An 18,775-nucleotide genomic window follows, 5' to 3' on the forward strand; every position below is an offset into this window, starting at 1 on the left:
TGCAAAAATGTGTGCCAGAGAAAATGGACCCAATTCAGAGACTGCAGGTAATCCTGCAGTAGAGACACACACACTAGGCATATGAGCAGTGTGAGTGTGCTCACTTCTCTAGACCTATAAGCTGGTCACTGGCTCCGGCATAAAGATTCCTATAGTTTCTAATGCATCTAAGCCAATGGTCCTCAAACTTTTCATCTGTAGACCATTTGAATGAGATAAAGATTTTATGGATAAGTTGACCTATGCCCTTCTTTGCCTGAGACAGTTCTGGCTTATCTGTGTTGTCCTGACATTAGCAAGAGTGCCCCTTCCACACTCAAACATGCTGTATTTGAACAAGATAAGTCCACCCCACCTATAGATCCATTCTTCTATGTGCATGTGCATATGCATACGCACATGCACACGTGGGTGCATGGCTACGTACATAATTTTTTCATTCCTTAAAAACTGTTTTTCACTGTGTCACGTTATTGTGGATATCATTAGGTCTAGCTAGCCTCAGTTTACCAATGAAGAAAAATGTGGTGGAAAAAAATCTCGAAGTGTTTGGTCTAGCCAATCCCTAGGCAAGGTTTACAATAACTATAATGGAATGCCTAAAAACACTGTCTCTGCTGTCTACACTCAAAAAGAAAAAGTCAGAAGCAGATTAAGAAAATGGGGATCTTGCAGCTTCTGCAGTGTGAAAAGAATCTCATGAGGATTAAATGAAGTTATGAAATGAGTAGATGTTTGTGAAAAGTGCTTTGTTAGCAGGAGAGGACAACTCAGATATTAGTAATAAGGTCAATTACTTAATTGCTAATGCCAGAGGAGCCTCTGCTGTGCTCAGATACTCTGTTTAAAAGCCTGATCTTCACCACTGAGCCTTCCCATTGCTGCTTAACAGTAAACTAGAGTTGGGCTTGCCGCACCAGAGTAACTGAAATTGCTCAGACTGCATATCTTCAAAGTCAAGCAGAGGGATTGAAGTAGCAGGATTCAAGGCGTTAGGAAGCAAAGAAATAAACCTGCTGAGTCATATGGAGAATCCTTTCTTCAGGCAAGCTTCCATCTCTCCACCCATCAAGGGACCCATCAAACACTTGCACATTTTGCTGGGGACTGAGGTGTGAGACCCGCTTGATTCTATTCAAAACCCATTTGGTAATGCAAAGGTGAAGAAGTTATTAAGAGTACCTGTGGGGTCATGGAAAAGTTCACAAGCTGTGAGTTTGAAGGCCTGGATTCTACTTCATCTCCCCACTTATAAGCTAAGTCACTGTGGACACCACTTCACCTCTGTGAACCGCCCCCTCCTCATCCACAAAGTAAAGGGCTGAGCCAGAGTGTTGCTAAACCCTCAGCTCTGTGAATCTGTGCCTAATCTGATTACAAGCCAGCAGAACAACCCAGCCTGTTAAATTGATCTTTAGTATGATACACGTCAATGAAGCCATAAAAACCATAGTGTCTATCAGGAAGAAATTATGAACCAACCTATTCGAAAGTTGCCCAAGAACACACATTTGAAATATGCAACTTGTTTCAAGTGTCCTGAAACCCAGAAATAGGAAGGGAGGATACTCCTCACTTGGAAGAACATAGTTGCTAGGAAGCGCACACTGACTGGGTACTTAAAAATGCCAAAAAGAAGAACCGTTCCAAAATCAAACTCTGACCCAACCAGGAAGGAGGGCCGGACCCCCAAATGCCTTCAGAGTCTCTCCAGGTTTTCAGTGCCACGCCCTTTCTGAAACTAGTGTTACAAAATTCATTCTGAATCCCCACACAGTGCTGAAAAGGTCCTCGGAAAGACTTTGCCCTCCAGAAATCACTGTTGCACAGCCGCCCCCTGCCCCCACCACCCAAACTTCCTAGCCATGTTATTTCTTCATATTCATAGCTCATCTGGCTAAGTGATTTCACTCCCTACATGGCATTCCTGGTTCCCAAAGAACCAAGAGCTCAAAGTGCTGCCCATGTGGGGATGGCAGGCAGCAGCACTACAGCCCACAGCCTATCCCTGATAATAACCATTACGTCAACTTCCTTCACCACCTCGAATCAGCTCAAATCATTATTTTGTTCTAAGAATTTTCCCAGAAAAGAGAATCACCAGCCTTGCTACCACACTTTGCTTACCTGGAGTCACAGTTATCCTGGAAAACGCACAGCAAGGGAAAAAGAAAGTGAGGGCTGTGAAAGGACCTTGATGTAGGAGCAACCCTCTGTGGGGCAGAGGCAGGACTCACTCACCTGAACCGGCACCACTCCCTCTGTGACCACTCCCAGCCTGCCCTCTCGCCGCCCTCCCACTTCTGCTCTCCCAGCTCTTACTCATGCCTCTTGGCAGCTGGTCCATGACTGAAAAAAATGATTCAGGCTGAAGTTGCTGTTGCCTGCACAGCTTCCAAAGGCCTCCAACATGCTCAGGCAAGAAGGGCTGTCGGTGGATCCTGCCTTGGGCTAAATACATACATACATACACACATAAGGGCAACCCTGGTAGGCCACGTGGGACCAGAAGATGAAATATGATATGAAATAGAAGGAATATGCGATGGTCCTAATGATTCATACTTCTCAAATAGGGTGGTGCCCCAGAAAGCTCCCTAACCTCCACCTTTCCACGTAAACTGGAATCGCTCATACTGCTAGAATGCCAAAGAGGTACTACCTACTAAACAGAATGGCAATCACAAAAGAAGAGGGAATATAAATGAAATAAATTATGCTTAGCAAAATATGTACTACCGAATTGACAGGACAGAGTGCTTGATGAAGTTCCCGGTGATTAAGATGACACAGCTCTGCTGTTTGTGGAGCCTTGCTCTGTGCAGATTCCAGATTACCTCCCTCCCTGTGGCTCCTTCATTCGGTGGGACCTACACCCTTCCTACCAAAATTTCTTGGCAAAGTACCCGCAACTGAGCCAATGGCTTCTCTGCTCTGCTTCCTAAGATTCCCTATTGTTCATATACTACATTCTCTCATGATCATCTGTCTATTGCATAGTCTTTCCTATCCAACTATGAGAATCTTAAAGACCACGCCTCATTCATTCTTGTAACACCAACACGTGGTGCAGACTTAATAGACAGTATACGGTCAATAAATGCTTGTCTAGATGAATGAGAGCACCCCATTTAGCCAAACTAAGATTGATTGATAGCTTCCCTGGTTATTATTAACCAGGATCAAGTCATAAACCAAGTGAGTTGAACTCTGAAAGTGGAGCAAATGGAAGTAAGAAAACTATAAGAGGGTGAGGTGGGCAGGATGCCACTCAAAAATTACACTCTCCAGGTGTCGTGGGGAAATGTGGGTTGAGAGGCAGAGTCAGACATTGGGAAACTCAATGCCTCTTCTTGCTTGTACTATCCTAGATAAAGCACCTTATCACTCGGCCTCAGTGTCCTCATTTGTAAAATGAAATACACATATACATGAAGATACAATACATAGGAAGCATCCGACACATGTGAGTGCTCCCTAATGATTATCATTTCACCCCTTTGCCTATTCCTCAGGCAGGCACAGGCTCGGAATAATCACAATGGCCAAAAGGCTGGTGCGGAATATTCACATCTAATTCACCGCAATAGTTTATTGAATAGCAGCTGCATGCTTGCCACTGTGACCCAAAGACTTTAAGAGACTTGTGCTTATATCAGAGGGCTTTGTCCGTTCTCCCTTTTGATGTTTGAATCCCCTCTGCAACACTCCTGCTCAGTGCCTGTCAAACCTGGACAGAAATGCTTCCAGCAACAGGAATTCAGCAATGCCAAGGAAGCCCGAACCGAATTCTGACTGCTGGAAATAAATATTTCATTACAAATATTTAGTGGAAAGTGATATGGCTGTTTGTAGGAAGTACCATTTGTTCTATAATTACCCAAATAAGTTCCAATTTCCTTCTCTTTCATTTGCCACAAAGCCATGTGATGGACTATGCATTAAAGAGTAGATTTTTTTTTGAGAGAGAGAAATATAGCTTAAAGAATGAATTATCCATTCAGTCATCAAACAGTTTTATCAGACATAATTTTCTTTAATTCAACAAAAAACAATCATCAGCCCAAATATTTAATAACCTAGGAGACAGTTTTGTTGGTGCTTTTTGTTACCTATACGCTGAAACAGTGCAAACATTACAACTTGATTACTCAGCATTTTGGCCAAGGGATGGCTTGACACACCCGGCCACTCCCAGGAACCATTCAAAGGAGCTTTGTTATAGCCTGCTTAGAATTGTCTCTCTCTCTCTCCCTCTTTCTTTCTTTCTTTCTCTCAGTCTCTCTTTCTCTCTCTGTCTCTCTCTCTGTCTTCTCTTCCAAGAAGATAAATTTCAGCCAAAAATTCTTTTTTTTTTAATTGGAGTTCAATTTGCCAACATATAGCATTATCACCCAGTGCTCATCCTTTCAAGTGCCTCCCTCGGTGCCCGTCCCCCCGCCCACCACCCCTTGTTCGTTTCCCAGAGTTAGGTGTCTCTCATGTTCTGTCACTGTTTCTGATATTTCCCTCTCATTTTCTCTCCTTTCCCCTTTATTCCCTTTCACTATTTTTTATATTCCCCAAATGAATGAGACCATATAATGATTGTCCTTCTCAGATGGACTTACTTCACCCAGCATAACACCCTCCAGTTCCATCCACATCAAAGCAAATGGTGGGTATTTGTCGTTTCTAATGGCTGAGGAATATTCCATTGTGTACATAGACCACATCTTCTTTATCCATTCATCTTTTGATGGGTACCAAGGCTCCTTCCACAGTTTGGCTATTGTGGACATTGCTGCTATAAACATTGGGGTGCAGCTGTCCTGCCATTTCACTGCATCTATATCTTTGGGGTAAATCCTCAGTAGTGCAATTGCTAGGTCGTAGGGCAGTTCTATTTTTAACTCTTTGAGGAACCTCCACACAGTTTTCCAGAGTGGCTGTACCAGTTCACATTCCCACCAACAGTGCAAGAGGGTTCCCCTTTCTCCACATCCTCTCCAACATTTGTTGTTTCTTGCCTTGTTAATTTTCACCATTCTCACTGGTGTGAGGTGGTATCTCATTTTGATGCTCCCGGCTCTGGTTTTCTTTTTTAATATTCCCCTGGCTGGGGTCTTTTCTGATTCCACACAAATCTTAAAGATTATTTGTTCCAACTCTCTGAAGAAAGCCCATGGTATTTTGATAGGGATTGCACTGAACATGTAAATTGCCCTGGATAGCATAGACATTTTCACAATATTAATTCTTCCAACCCATGAGCATGGAATATTTTTCCATCTCTTTGTGTCTTCCTCAATTTCTTTCAGAAGTGTTCTGCAGTTTTTAGGGCTATAGATCCTTTATCTCTTTGGTTAGGTTTATTCCTAGGTATCTTATGCTTTTGGGTGCAATTGTAAATGGGGTTGACTCCTTAATTTCTCTTTCTTCAGTCTCATTGTTAGTGTATAGAAATACCTCTGATTTCTGGGCATTGATTCTGTATCCTGCCACACTGCCAAATTGCTGTATGAGTTCTAACAATCTTGGGGTGGAGTCTTTTGGGTTTTCTACGTAGAGTATCATGTCATCTGTGAGGAGGGAGATTTGACTTCTTTGCCAATTTGAATGCCTTTTATTTCTTTTGGTTGCCTGATTGCTGAGGCTAGGACTTCTAGTACTATGTTGAATAGCAGTGGTGAGAGTGGACATCCCTGTCTTGTTCCTGATCTTAGGGGAAAGGCTCCCAGTGTTTCCCCATTGAGAATGATATATGCTGTGGGCTTTTCATAGGTGGCTTTTAAGATGCTGAGAGATTTTCCCTTTATCCCTACACTCTGAAGAGTTTTGATCAGGAATGGATGCAGTATTTTGTCAAATGCTTTCTCTGCATCTATGGAGATAGATCATATGGTTCTTGTTTTTTCTCTTGTTGATATGATCTATCACATTGATTGCTTTACAGTGTTGAACCAGCCTTGCATCCCAAGGATAAATCCCACTTGGTTGTGGTGAATAATTTTCTTAATGTACTGTTGGATACTCTTGACTAGTATCTTGTTGAAAATTTTTGCATCCATGTTCATCAGAGATACTGTCCTATAATTCTCCTTTTTGGTGGGGTCTTTGTCTGGTTTTGGAATTAAGGTGATGCTGGCCTCATAGAACAAGTTTAGAAGTATTCCATCTATCTTTCAGAACAGTTTTAGTAGAGTAGGTATTGCTTCTTCCTTAAACGTTTGATAGAATTCCCCTGGGAAGCCATCTGGTCCTGGACTTTTGTGTCTTGGGAGGTTTTTGATGACTGCTTCAATTTCCTCCCTGGTTATTGGCCTATTCAGGTTTTCTATTTCTTCCTGTTCCAGTTTTGGTAGTTTGTAGTTTTCCAGACATGCGTTCATTTCTTCTAGATTGCCTAATTTATTGGCGTATAGCTGTGCATAATATGTTTTTAAAATCGTTTGTATTTCCTTGGTATTGGTTGTGATCTCTCCTTTTTCATTTGTGATTTTATTAGATTTTATTAGAGTCTTTTCTCTTTTGTTTTTAATAAGGCTGGCTAATGGTTTATCTATCTTATTAATTCTTTCAAAGAACCAACTCCTGGTTTTGTTGATCTGTTCCACGGTTCTTCTGGTCTCTATTTCAGTGAGTGTTGCTTAAATCTTCATTAACTTTCTTCTTCTGGCTGTAGGTTTTATTTGCTGTTCTTTTTCCAGTTCCTTTAGGTGCATGGTTAGCTTTTGTATTTGAGTTCTTTCCAGTTTTTGAATGGATGCTTGTATTGCGATGTATTTCCCTTGGGATCTCTAAAACAAAGTTTCATAGTGTTATTTAATGTAACCAGATTTTCCAATTACAGCTAAATTTTATTCAGCTTTTAACTAAGGTACCTCTCTTACACTAAGGTACAATATTAGTGTGCCTTGGGCTCATTCTGGTGGGTGACACAATAACATGAGATGCATATAAAACATAATGTGTGCTTGTGGGAGACCATAATGACAACAATGATGAGAATTAATATTTATTGAGATACTATATGCCAGGCACCTTTTTATATATTTTACCAATTTGATCCCCACAACTATATGTGATGACACTTGGTCACTTGGACTGAGACTTAGAGAATGTCAGGAACTTGCCTAAAGGTCCCATGGTTGGTGACAGAGCCATGAATCGAGGCCAAGCCGATTGACTTCAGAGTCTATGTCTTGTCCTCTGTGCCACTGTTATAATGCTACTTGGTACATTTGTGAAAGTTGGGGGGAAGGGTTACATTGGCAATTTAGAGGCCTGGGTTCTAACTCTGCTTCTGCCATAGCCCCTCTGTAGACTGAGCCAACTGACACTTGCTTAAGGACCCTAGATGTGTTGCTGCAGTTCCCTTCCTATCACTAGGTGGCAGACTTGGCGGTGGGAGGGAGCAGAGGGACTGCTGGATGTACAGTATTTAATTTGTAAATCTCATCTTGGCTTGTATCCACAGTTCTTCTGGTCTCTATTTCAGTGAGTGTTGCTCGAAAAGTATCACCAGCTTCTCACGTTTCTTAAAATTATGTTAGAATTTTGATTGAGATTCCACTGAATCTATATATTGGTTTATGAAGAGGATTTTAATATATATATAAATAAATATATATTTAATATATATATATATCTCATCTGTTTATTTGATGCTATCATCTGGAAAGGATATGGATGTATACTTTCCTTCTAGGCTTTGGTGCCTGCCATTTTCAGGGATTCAGAGGTTCAAGGGTCAGAGCTTCAATGACAACATAATGGGGGGGGGGGGGGGCTTCCTTTTTTCAGGAGGCATTACTCAAAGGCAGAAAGTCCCTAGTCCATTTCCACAAATCCCAGGGTGCAGAACAATAGAGTCTTGGAGGAACCAGACCAAAGAACCTTGAATCCTTCTATGTCTATAATAGGGGTCTTGTGCTCTGTGTGTGAGTTCTTAGAGGTCACCCGTTCTTGCATTCACTTTCATCCAGGGCAGATCAATAGGACTCACCCGTGTAGAGATCAGATGACATGATTTCCACTCACTCTTCTCTACCTTGTGTCCTCGTCTTGCTGTTTGCTCTGTGGCCACAGACCAAATTCCATGGAGAAACCAGTTATAAAGGTAGAATTCATTCAGGCCGGCTAATTAGGAAAGAGAGGAAAGAAACTGGTTTTCTGGTAAAGATGATCTTGCTAAAGTTATCTCTGGCCTATGAAGGCGATTTACAAGGAGGAAGGTAACATACAGAGAATAGTACGGTAACCATGTTGTGGGTGAAAACGCCATCATGGACAAGGCTTACCCTCCAAGCTAAATGTTGATTGGCATTGTCTTGAGTTCCCAACATTCACCAAGTCAAGCTCCTGGGGATCGATTGTTCTGGCAATTCTGGATGATAGCAGAACCGTCCCACTCACAGGGAAATCATCTCTCCAGGATAGGATTTGTGAATCACGGAGGTCTGGTTGGAGTTGGCTGGAATGTTGGGGAGGATAAGACTTTCAAGTCTATGAATGGCTGGAAGGGGGAGTAGGAGCAAAGGAGGAATTGGAATAACGGGGAACAGGAGCGAGAAAAAAAGAGCGGGGGTTGGACGTTTTGGAAGGAATAGAACCAGATTTGGGTGGGGAAACCTGTAGGTTAGGGCGGCAGGGAGGGACAGCACTATGAACAGGAGGGAAAGAGATAGGTTTCTGAGTTGAGAGAGGTGGCCGAAGCTGGGGAGTGTTCTGTGGACGAAAAGAGTTACACAAAAGAGGAAACAGCTTTGAACAATGACAGGAGGCAGGAATACAGTAGATAGGAGCAGCCCGGGATTGAGAGGAGGAAGGAATGGAGTGGGTAGGTGGAGCCTGGGGTCCAGAGGAAGAAGTAATAGAGTGGGTAGGTGGAGCCTGGGGTCTGAAGGAGGAAGGAATGGAGTGGGTAGGTGGAGCCTGGGGTCGGGAGGAGGAAGGAATGGAGTGGGTACGTGGAGCCTGGGGTCGAGAGGAAGAAGGAATAGAGTGGGTATGTGGAGCCTGGGGTGGAGAGGAAGAAGTAATGGAGTGGGTAGGTGGAGCCTGGGGTCGAGAGGAAGAAGTAATAGAGTGGGTAGGTGGAGCCTGGGGTCGGAGGAGGAAGGAATAGAGTGGGTAGGTGGAGCCTGGGGTCGGGAGGAGGAAGGAATAGAGTGGGTAGGTGGAGCCCGGGGTCGGGAGGAAGAAGGAATAGACTGGGTAGGTGGAGCCTGGGGTCGGGAGGAGGAAGGAATTGAGTGGGTAGGTGGAGCCCGGGGTCTAGAGGAGGAAGGAATAGAGTGCGTAGGTGGAGCCTGGGGTCGAGAAGAAGAAATCCGAGGCAGCTTTTTTGTCATTTCTCCAAACGGCGTTTGGCTAGTTACTCATCTTGACCAAATGAGTAACTGAACAAAGGTCAGACTTACCCCATTATTTATGTCACACACCAGCCCTCGCATCATCCCCTGCCTCAATGCCCATTATGACATATGTGTGCCCCTCCCTTTGGGCCCCTCAGCAGGCTCACCAGCCAGGGACATGGCCCCGGGTGGGAGGTTGGAGAGTGATCCCAGGAAATAGCAGACAGAAGAAATGCCATAGGAGTCCCTAGGCCTTGGGAGAACATGTAGTTTTGCCCCTCACTTGGCAAAGATTGATCAAAGGGCTGTGCTGCACTCAGGGGCTGGGCACCGAGAGGATGCATGGGAAGCAGGTGTGGTCAAAGTGGGAAGGAGAAAAATGAGTGGGAAATATCAGAAAGGGAGACAGAACATGAGAGACTGATAACTCTGGGAAAGAACTGGGGGGGGGGGGTGAAAGGGGAGGTGGGGGTGACTGGGTGATGAGCACTGAGGGGGGTGCTTGATGGGATGAGCACTGGGTGTCGTTCTATATGTTGGCAAATTGAACACCAATAAAAAGAATTTATATAAAAAAAATCAAAATAAAACTGATTAAGTCTATGCACAAGCTGTTTCAGCCCTGTATACGTACTCAGCAGAAATGTGTACACACATGTGTCAAATTAACTGCGTATTCTGTTTCTCTCATGCTTTGCACCCTATATTTTTAGTGCCAAATCTTGGAGATCCAAAGAGTCCAGTCTCTCAAATTTAGTATATGCAAACAAAAGCTTGACTTTCAAGGCTATTGTATAGAAAATCCATTGAGGAACCTCAGCACTGTTCGATAGCATACTCCTTTCTTCATGAAGGCAGTGTACACAGAAAGCCTAGAAAGTGGATATTAGACATCAAGGGGACATATAACCCTCAAATATTATCTCCAATTATCATCTGATACACTTAAAACTTATAAAGTAAGCCAACTGAAAATATACAATAAGGAATTATTCATACAAATCCTGCTATATCCTGTAAGTGAATACTGGACTGTTCTTCAGAATTATTCAATGTATATTAAGTACACAAATCAAGTTTAACATGACATGTGTAATACGATCCATTTTAAAATAGAAATTTAAATACATGTGTATATATATATGTGTGTATATATACATAGGAAAATCCTGAAGGATATTGGCATAATCTTAACAAAGATTAGAGTTAAGGGAAGAATTAATGAATTTTTTCTTTATGATTACCTATAATTTCTAATGTTTATACCACTGAGTAAATTTTTGTAAATGTAATGTCTACATCTTCAATGGATTTAAGAGGGGAGATCCTATTCCATTATTACTGTTAAAATTTGCTCCCAATTTTTTTCAGAGCACAGTTTCTCACTTTAAAAATATCCAAAGTGAGGTCCAGAGAGTCCAGTTGGGTAATTTAATTATACATCAGTGAAAATTTTTTATCTGAACCAGTTAAATCTTTATCTGAACCAGTTAATAGGTAGCGGATGTACAGTATATTCACATTCCACTGTCTCTTAACCACACTCCATTGTAAGTGCTATGGAGTCTTAAGAATGAAAAATAAGGCCAAGAGTATAGTGATTGGGCCAAATGGGTAATAGAGTAATGTAGAGCAGAAGGAGATGCTAAAGTTGGTGAGCAAAGTTTGAGGATATAGAAGATTTACATTGTCTCCAAAAACTCTCCCCAAAGTTATTTATTAACTACAAAGGTATAAAGAAGTAACTACAATGGAGAAACCTAGTAACCATCACATTCTCCAAGTGACCAAGGTAAACGTAACCAGCAATAAAACATATCAACATCCTGAACACCCAGACGTGGTGCACAGACAAGGATACAACATCAATTCTTCTGATTTTCTTACCAAAAATACATTATCTGACTCCAACTAGAATACATTGGACAGATCCAAACTAATGGACATTCTGTAAAATGATGGATCAACAAAAACTGCCAAGGTCATGAAACAGCAGGAAAATCCAAGGAACATTTACAGAATGGAGGAGACTAAGAAAAAATTGCGAAACCCTGAGTACAGCCCTAGAACAGAAAGAGGAGATTAGTGGGAAAAAATGGGTAAAATTCAAATAAGGTTTGTAGTTTAATTAGTAAGACTGTGCCAAGGTCAATTTCTTATTCTTGATATCTCTGGTAAGGTAATGGAAGATGTTAACATTAAGGAAAGATGAGTGAGGGATGTAAAGCAACTCTTTGTACTGTGTTTGCAGACTTGGCGGTGGGAGGGAGCAGAGGGACTGCTGGATGTGCAGTATTTAATTTGTAAATCTCATCTTGTATCCTACTGGCAAAATAGTTTATGGGCTATTTCATTAGGCATCATACATATTAAGTTTCTATTCCTTAAATTTCTTTCAATTTGTATTTATTTACTTATTTATTTAAAGTTATTTATTTGGCACTCGGAGAGAGAGCACAGCACGGGGAGCTTCAGGCAGAGGGAAAGGGAGAAGCAGACTCCCCGCTGAGCAGGGAGCCCAACCTGGGGCTTGATTCTAGGGCCCTGGGATCATGACCTGAACTGAAGGCAGGTGTTTAAGTGACTGAGCCACTCAGGCACTCCTCAATTTGTATTTAATAGTTCCATTTGTTCTATTTGTTCAATGTCTACAGTATCTATGAAAAGTATATAAATCAGCAGGGCATTTGGCTGCCTCATTCATGACAATGACTAGGACAGTATCTGGCTTATAGCTAGGACTCAAAAATACTTGAGTTTTTTTTTTCTTTTTTTCATGTTGTAAGGATTTCATTTTTCTTTTTGTTTTGAAGAAATGCTAGTGTTACAGAAAAGTTGCTAACAAGAGAAAGGAAGGGAGGAAGGAAGAAGGGACAGAAAGAAGGAAGGAGGGAGAGGGAAGGAAGGAAGGAAGAAGGAAGGAAGGAAGGAAGGAAGGAAGGAAGGAAGGAAGGAAGGAAGGAAGGAAGGAAGGAAGGAAGAGCTTAGTAAAAAAACTCCTCATTTGCTGGAGCTTCTCTTCACCTGTGGGGCATCACCCCGGGGAGAGCAGACTGGGAGACCAAAGGATCCAGCGGGGACGCCCCACCTCCACAAGGGGAGCTGAGCCTGAGAGAGCTCCATCAGCCCCAATGTAACTTAGGGCCCTCTGTCCCCACTCCAATAGCAGAGCTCCCCGCCCCCGACCCCGGACACCAGACCAGCCACTCCCAATGTGGGGACACTTGGGAAGCCACACTCAAATACCTCCAACTTCTGCCCTCCTGGTAAATTTGAGGAAAACGTATCCATTCAGTTAATTGTGTAAGTTAATCTTACAGCTTCTCTAGGATGGACGTGTCAGAGCGCTTCCTGTTGCTTCTCCGTGTAACCACGTCCACAACATCCATTCTTCCATCCGACCAACGTGTGCTGAGCCCCTGGGGGGTGCTGGCCCAGGCCCCGCGGACTTTGAACCCAGGTCGCCCTCCCTCCCCGGCGGCTTCCTTCTGATGCCCACGATCTCCTCTCTGGGTCAGCCCGGAACGTGATGACCGCAGGCTGAACCATGTCAGGGTGCACAGCGATATCGCGCTCCATGATGCTCAACTGTGGAGCTTGGGAGAAGATGATCGCCACACGGAGTGTTCAGCGCCCACCTCAGCCTCGTTCCTGAAACCCAGCCTGTGTACTGCTTGGATAAATAAAGATGACTTTCAAGCGTCAGTCGGACCTTTCCTTTGTGGAGTCTCACATTTTTCTGCCCGCATGCACTGGTTCAGATCCTTCATCTTTGGGAACCCTGGGTGGCCCAGCGGTTTAGCACCTGCCTTTGGCCCACGGCGTGATCCTGGGGACCCGGGATCAAGCCCCACGTCGGGCTCCCTGCATGGAGCCCGCTTCTCCCCCTGCCCGTGTCACTTTTTTTTTTTAAGATTTATTTATTTATTTATGATAGACAGAGAGAGAGAGAGAGGCAGAGACACAGGAGGAGGGAGAAGCAGGCTCCATGCCGGGAGCCCGACGTGGGACTCGATCCCAGGACTCCAGGATCGCGCCCTGGGCCAAAGGCAGGCGCTAAACCGCTGAGCCACCCAGGGATCCCTCTACCCATGTCTCTACCTGTCTCTCTCTGTGTCTCTTGTGATTAAATATATACAATCTTTAAAAAGTACGTAGTGTCCATTACCTCTTTGGTTAGGTTTATTCCTAGGTATCTTATGCTTTTGGGTGCAATTGTAAATGGGATTGACTCCTTAATTTCTCTTTCTTCAGTCTCATTGTTAGTATATAGAAATGCTGCTGACTTCTGGGCATTGATTTTGTATCCTGCCACGCTACCAAATTGCTGTATGAGTTCTAGCAATCTTGGGGTGGAGGCTTTCGGGTTTTCTATGTAGAGTATCATGTCATCGGCGAAGAGGGAGAGTTTGACTACTTCTTTGCCAATTCGAATGCCTTTAATGTCTTTTTGTTGTCTGATTGCTGAGGCTAGGACTTCCAGTACTATGTTGAATAGCAGTGGTGAGAGTGGACATCCCTGTCTTGTTCCTGATCTTAGGGGAAAGGCTCCCAGTGCTTCCCCATTGAGAATTATATTTGCTGTGGGCTTTTTGTGGATGGCTTTTAAGATGTTGAGGAATGTTCCCTCTATCGCTACACTCTGAAGAGTTTTGATCAGGAATGGATGCTGTATTTTGTCAAATGCTTTCTCTGCATCCAATGAGAGGATCATATGGTTCTTGGTTTGTCTCCTGCTGATGTGATGAATCACATTGATTGTTTTATGAGTGCTGAACCAGCCTTGTGTCCTGGGAATAAATCCTAGTTGGTCATGGTGAATAATTTTCTTAATGTACTATTGGATGCTATTGGCTAGTATCTTGTTGAGAATTTTTGCATCCATGTTCATCAGAGATATTGGTCTGTAATTCTCCTTTTTGGTGGGGTCTTTGTCTGGTTTTGGAATTAAGGTGATGCTGGCCTCATAGAACGAATTTGGAAGTACTCCATCTCTTTCTATCTTTCCAAACAGCTTTAGTAGAATAGGTATGATTTCTTCTTTAAACGTTTGATAGAATTCCCCTGGGAAGCCATCTGGCCCTGGACTCTTGTGTCTTGGGAGGTTTTTGACGACTGCTTCAATTTCCTCCCTGGTTATTGGCCTGTTCAGGTTTTCTATTTCTTCCTGTTCCAGTTTTGGTAGTTTGTGGCTTTCCAGGAATGTGTCCATTTCTTCTAGATTGCCTAATTTATTGGCACATAGCTGTTCATAATATGTTTTTAAAATCGTTTGTATTTCCTTGGTGTTGGTAGTGATCTCTCCTTTCTCATTCATGATTTTATTAATTTGAGTCTTCTCTCTCTTCTTTTTAATAAGACTGGCTAATGGTTTATCTATCTTATTAATTCTTTCAAAGAACCAACTCCTGGTTCTGTTGATCTGTTCCACAATTCTTCTGGTCTCGATTTCATTGAGTTCTGCTCGAATCTTTATTAACTCTCTTCTTCTGGTGGGTGTAGGATCTATTTGCTGTTTTTTCTCTAGCTCCTTTAGGTGTAAGGTTAGCTTTTGTATTTGAGTTCTTTCCAGTTTTTGAATGGATGCTTGTATTGCAATGTATTTCCCCTTCAGGACTGCTTTTGCTGCATCCCAAAGATTTTGAATGGTTGTATCTTAATTCTCATTAGTTTCCATGAATCTTTTAAATTCTTCCTTAATTTCCTGGTTGACCCTTTCATCTTTTAGCAGGATGGTCCTTAACCTCCACGTGTTTGAGGTCCTTCCAAACTTCTTGTTGTGATTTAGTTCTAATTTCAAGGCATTATGGTCTGAGAATACGTAGGGGACGATCCCAATCTTTTGGTATCGGTTCAGACCTGATTTGTGACCCAGTATGTGGTCTATTCTGGAGAAAGTTCCATGTGCGCTTGAGAAGAATGTGTATTCAGTTGAGTTTGGATGTAAAGTTCTGTAGATATCTGTGAAATCCATCTGGTCCAGTGTATCATTTAAAGCTCTCATTTCTTTGGAGATGTTGTGTTTAGAAGACCTATTGAGTATAGAAAGCACTAGATTGAAGTCACCAAGTATAAGTGCATTATTATCTAAGTATGTCTTAACTTTGGTTATTACTTGATTGATATATTTGGCAGCTCCCACATTCGGGGCATATATATTGAGGATTGTTAAGTCTTCTTGTTGGGTAGATCCTTTAAGTATGAGATAGTGTCCCTCTTCATCTCTCACTGCAGTCTTCGGGGTAAATTTTAGTTTATCTGATATAAGGATGGCTACCCCTGCTTCCTCTGAGGACCATTTGAATGGTAAATGGTTCTCCAAACTTTTATTTTCAGGCTGTAGGTGTCCTGTCTAAAATGAGTCTCTTGGGATCCCTAGGTGGCGCAGCGGTTTGGCGCCTGCCTTTGGCCTAGGGCACGATCCTGGAGACCCAGGATCGAATCCCACATCGGGCTCCCGGTGCATGGAGCCCGCTTCTCCCTCTGCCTGTGTCTCTGCCTCTCTCTCTCTCTCTCTCTCTCTGTGACTATCATAAATAAATAAAATTTAAAAAAAATAAAAAATAAAAAAAATAAATAATAAAATGAGTCTCTTGTAGACAGCAAATAGATAGGTCCTGCTTTTTTATCCAGTCTGACACCCTCCGCCTTTTGAAGGGGTCATTAACCCCGTTCACGTTCAGAGTTACTATTGAAAGATATGAGTTTAGTGTCATCATGATATCTATTCAGTCCTTGTTTTTGTGGATTGTTCCACTGGACTTCTTCTTAAAGGAGAATTTTAAGAGTCCCCCTTAAAATTTCTTGCAGAGCTGGTTTGGAGGTCACATATTCTTTCAGTTCCTGCCTGTCTTGGAAGGTCCTTCCATTCTGAATGAGAGCCTTGCTGGATAGAGTATTCTTGGCTGCATGTTCTTCTCATTTAGGACCCTGAATATATCCTGCCAGCCCTTTCTGGCCTGCCAGGTCTCTGTGGGAGGGTTCCGCTGTTAATCTAATACTTCTCCCCATATACATTAGGGATCTCTTGTCTCTTGCTGCTTTAAGGATCTTCTCTTTATCTTTGGAATTTGCAAGTTGCACTATTATCTGTTGGGGGTGTTGAACGGTTTTTATTTATTTTGGGGGCGGGGGATCTATCTCCTGGATCTGAATGCCTGTTTCCCTCCCCAAATTAGGGAAGTTCTCAGCTATGATTTGTTCAAATATGCTTTCTGGTCCTCTATCCCTTTCAGTGTCTTCTGTAACCCCAATTGAACATAGATTTTTTTTCCTTCTGAGGCTGTCATTTATTTCCCTTAATCTTTCCTTAAGGAAAGTTTTTGTTTTTCTCTTTTTTTCCTCAGCTTCCTTCCTTGCCATCAACTTGTCTTCTATGTCACTCACTCTTTCTTCTACCTCATTAACCCTCATCATTAGGACCTCCAGTTTGCATTGCATCTCATTTAATTGATTTTTAATTTCAGCCTGATTAGACCTAAATTCTAGAAGGAGTCTCTTCAGGAGTCATGAAGTCTCTTGAATCCTTTATGCTTTTTTCCAGAGCCACCAGTAGCTTTATAATTGTGCTCCTGAATTGGCTTTCCGACATCCAAATTCTGTAACTCTGTGGCAGAGAGTACTGTTTCTGATTCTTTCTTTTGTGGTGAGTTCTTCTTTCTAGTAATTTTGCTCAGTGCAGAGAGTGGCTAAAAACAAGTTGTACTTGTTAGAAGCGCACTCTTCTCTCTGTAGCATTCCAGCTGTCTCTCTTTAAATCTCAGGCTGAATTCATACGTTTTCAGGATGATCTGAAAGTTATCTAGGTAAGTTTGTGGGGACAGGTGACTTGGGGACCCTACTCCTCCGCCATCTTGCCTCAGTCAAAAATTCTTGAATTCTCTCCTCAGATACCTACAAATCAAGTGTTTGTTTTTTTTTTCACTGCTGATAGGTATGATTCCCACTGACTCATCTGCAAGTTCTCCTGTACAACAGAGGAATAATGAGAACCATGCACATTTCCAACTATTCACATAAATCACACAATAAGGCCCCACCTAGTCCCTGAAGACAGTCACCTTCTTTTCATACGTGGAAAAACTGAAATTAGAAAGTTAAGGCAACTTTACCTTAGAGTTTCTGATTGAGATAGAAACAAAAATGTGTTCAAAACCCCAGATTTGGGCCAGCCCCGGTGGCTCAGCGGTTTAGCGCCACCTTCGGCGGTGGCGTGATCCTGGAGACCGGGGATCGAGTCCCACGTCAGGCTCCCTGCATGGAGCCTGCTTTCCCTCTGCCTGTGTCTCTGCCTCTGTGTGTGTGTGTGTTTTTCATGAATAAATAAAATCTTTATTAAAAAAAAACCCAGATTGATAATCGTTTACCTAAACTATGTCCATTTTAAGAATTCAACAGCCTAACACGTCTTTCATGCTTTTTGACTTATCAACATCTAGAGAAGGCTAAAATTCTGTCTAGAATAAATTTTATATTAAATGATAACCCGTAATGGAAAATGACACACATGAAATTTCTACTCAGATGCAAAGTTACAGGGGGAAAAAAACCTACACTGAAAAAAAAAAAAGGGTAAAGCAAGACTCCAGAATTAAACCACAGCCAAATAGCATAAGTGATGCAATTCTTCATACTGAATGTCAAGGTATATCCAAGCAGAAAATTCAATATCAAATCACTTATATTCAGTTGATGAATATAAAGCAAAAGAATGTGACAGTGTGGGAAAGAGGATTCAACTCACCTCAGAGTCAATTCTGAGCCACACTCCATGGCTCAGTAGGTATTAATTATCAGCAAGAGACTTAGCTTCCCTGGGCCTCAGCTTCCTGCAATGTAAAAAGGAGAGAGGGGTTGGACTCTTGGTTCTAACATTCCCTGTAGATGTAAAGGTCACAGAGTGAAACTTGCCCTTAACTAACCAAAAAAAGCTCAACAACTCTGGGAAATGAATAGTATGGAATGCTTTGAATGTGACATAAAAATGACATGAAAATTAAATATATTAGTTCATTAATGACTGGATTTAAATTCATTAGGTAATCAAGTTATGTGATCCAGTGACTTCTCATTCAGTTTTTCAAATATTTGTATCTTATAATTTTTCTTTTATATGTAATTCTTACAAGACAAAAGGAACAAATATAAGAATCAAAATACAATCTTTCCAAAACATCCACTAGAAATAAGAACTTCAATACAGCTGATCGAAATGTGAATTAGTCAGCTCTTCTGGGAAATAATTTGGCAATATATTACTTTTTTAATATTCATCCCCTTTGACCCAATAATACAGCTTTTAGAAATCTTTCTTAACATTGACCAATAAAGGGACCCCTGGGTGGCTCAGCGGTTGAGCGTCGGCCTTGGGCTCAGGGTGTGATTTCAGGGTCCTGGGATCGAGTTCCCCATCAGGCTCCTCACAGAGAGCCTGCTTC

At 42.3% G+C, this 18,775-nt stretch overlaps 1 protein-coding gene and 1 long non-coding RNA gene across 6 annotated transcripts in view; one reads left to right on the top strand and one right to left on the bottom strand.

Moving 5' to 3' along the window:
* SERPINB5 (serpin family B member 5) overlaps positions 1-18,775 on the bottom strand; it is a 77,557-nt gene that overhangs the window by 22,510 nt on the left and 36,272 nt on the right. The window contains exons 1-3 of one of the 5 annotated variants that reach the window (XR_005353390.1): positions 8,283-9,698; positions 7,988-8,121; positions 6,495-6,779 (exon numbers count right to left, since the gene is read on the bottom strand). Coding sequence is in view for 1 of the 5 variants with exons in the window: in XM_038525855.1 (XP_038381783.1) it covers positions 18,082-18,110 (29 nt within the window). In the remaining 4 variants the exon portion in view is untranslated. Of the gene's footprint in view, positions 1-2,127; positions 2,257-6,494; positions 6,780-7,987; positions 8,122-8,282; positions 9,699-18,081; positions 18,167-18,775 lie in introns of those variants that run through there. The other 4 variants (XM_038525858.1, XM_038525857.1, XM_038525855.1 and 1 more) reach the window with 4 other exon arrangements.
* Positions 9,370-13,043, top strand: LOC119870705. Its single transcript, XR_005353391.1, has 2 exons — positions 9,370-9,691; positions 12,659-13,043. It is a non-coding gene; the product is annotated as an uncharacterized LOC119870705 (long non-coding RNA).

The sequence above is a fragment of the Canis lupus genome, chromosome 1 (genome assembly GCF_011100685.1).
Source record: "Canis lupus familiaris isolate Mischka breed German Shepherd chromosome 1, alternate assembly UU_Cfam_GSD_1.0, whole genome shotgun sequence".
Classification (NCBI taxonomy): domain Eukaryota; kingdom Metazoa; phylum Chordata; class Mammalia; order Carnivora; family Canidae; genus Canis; species Canis lupus.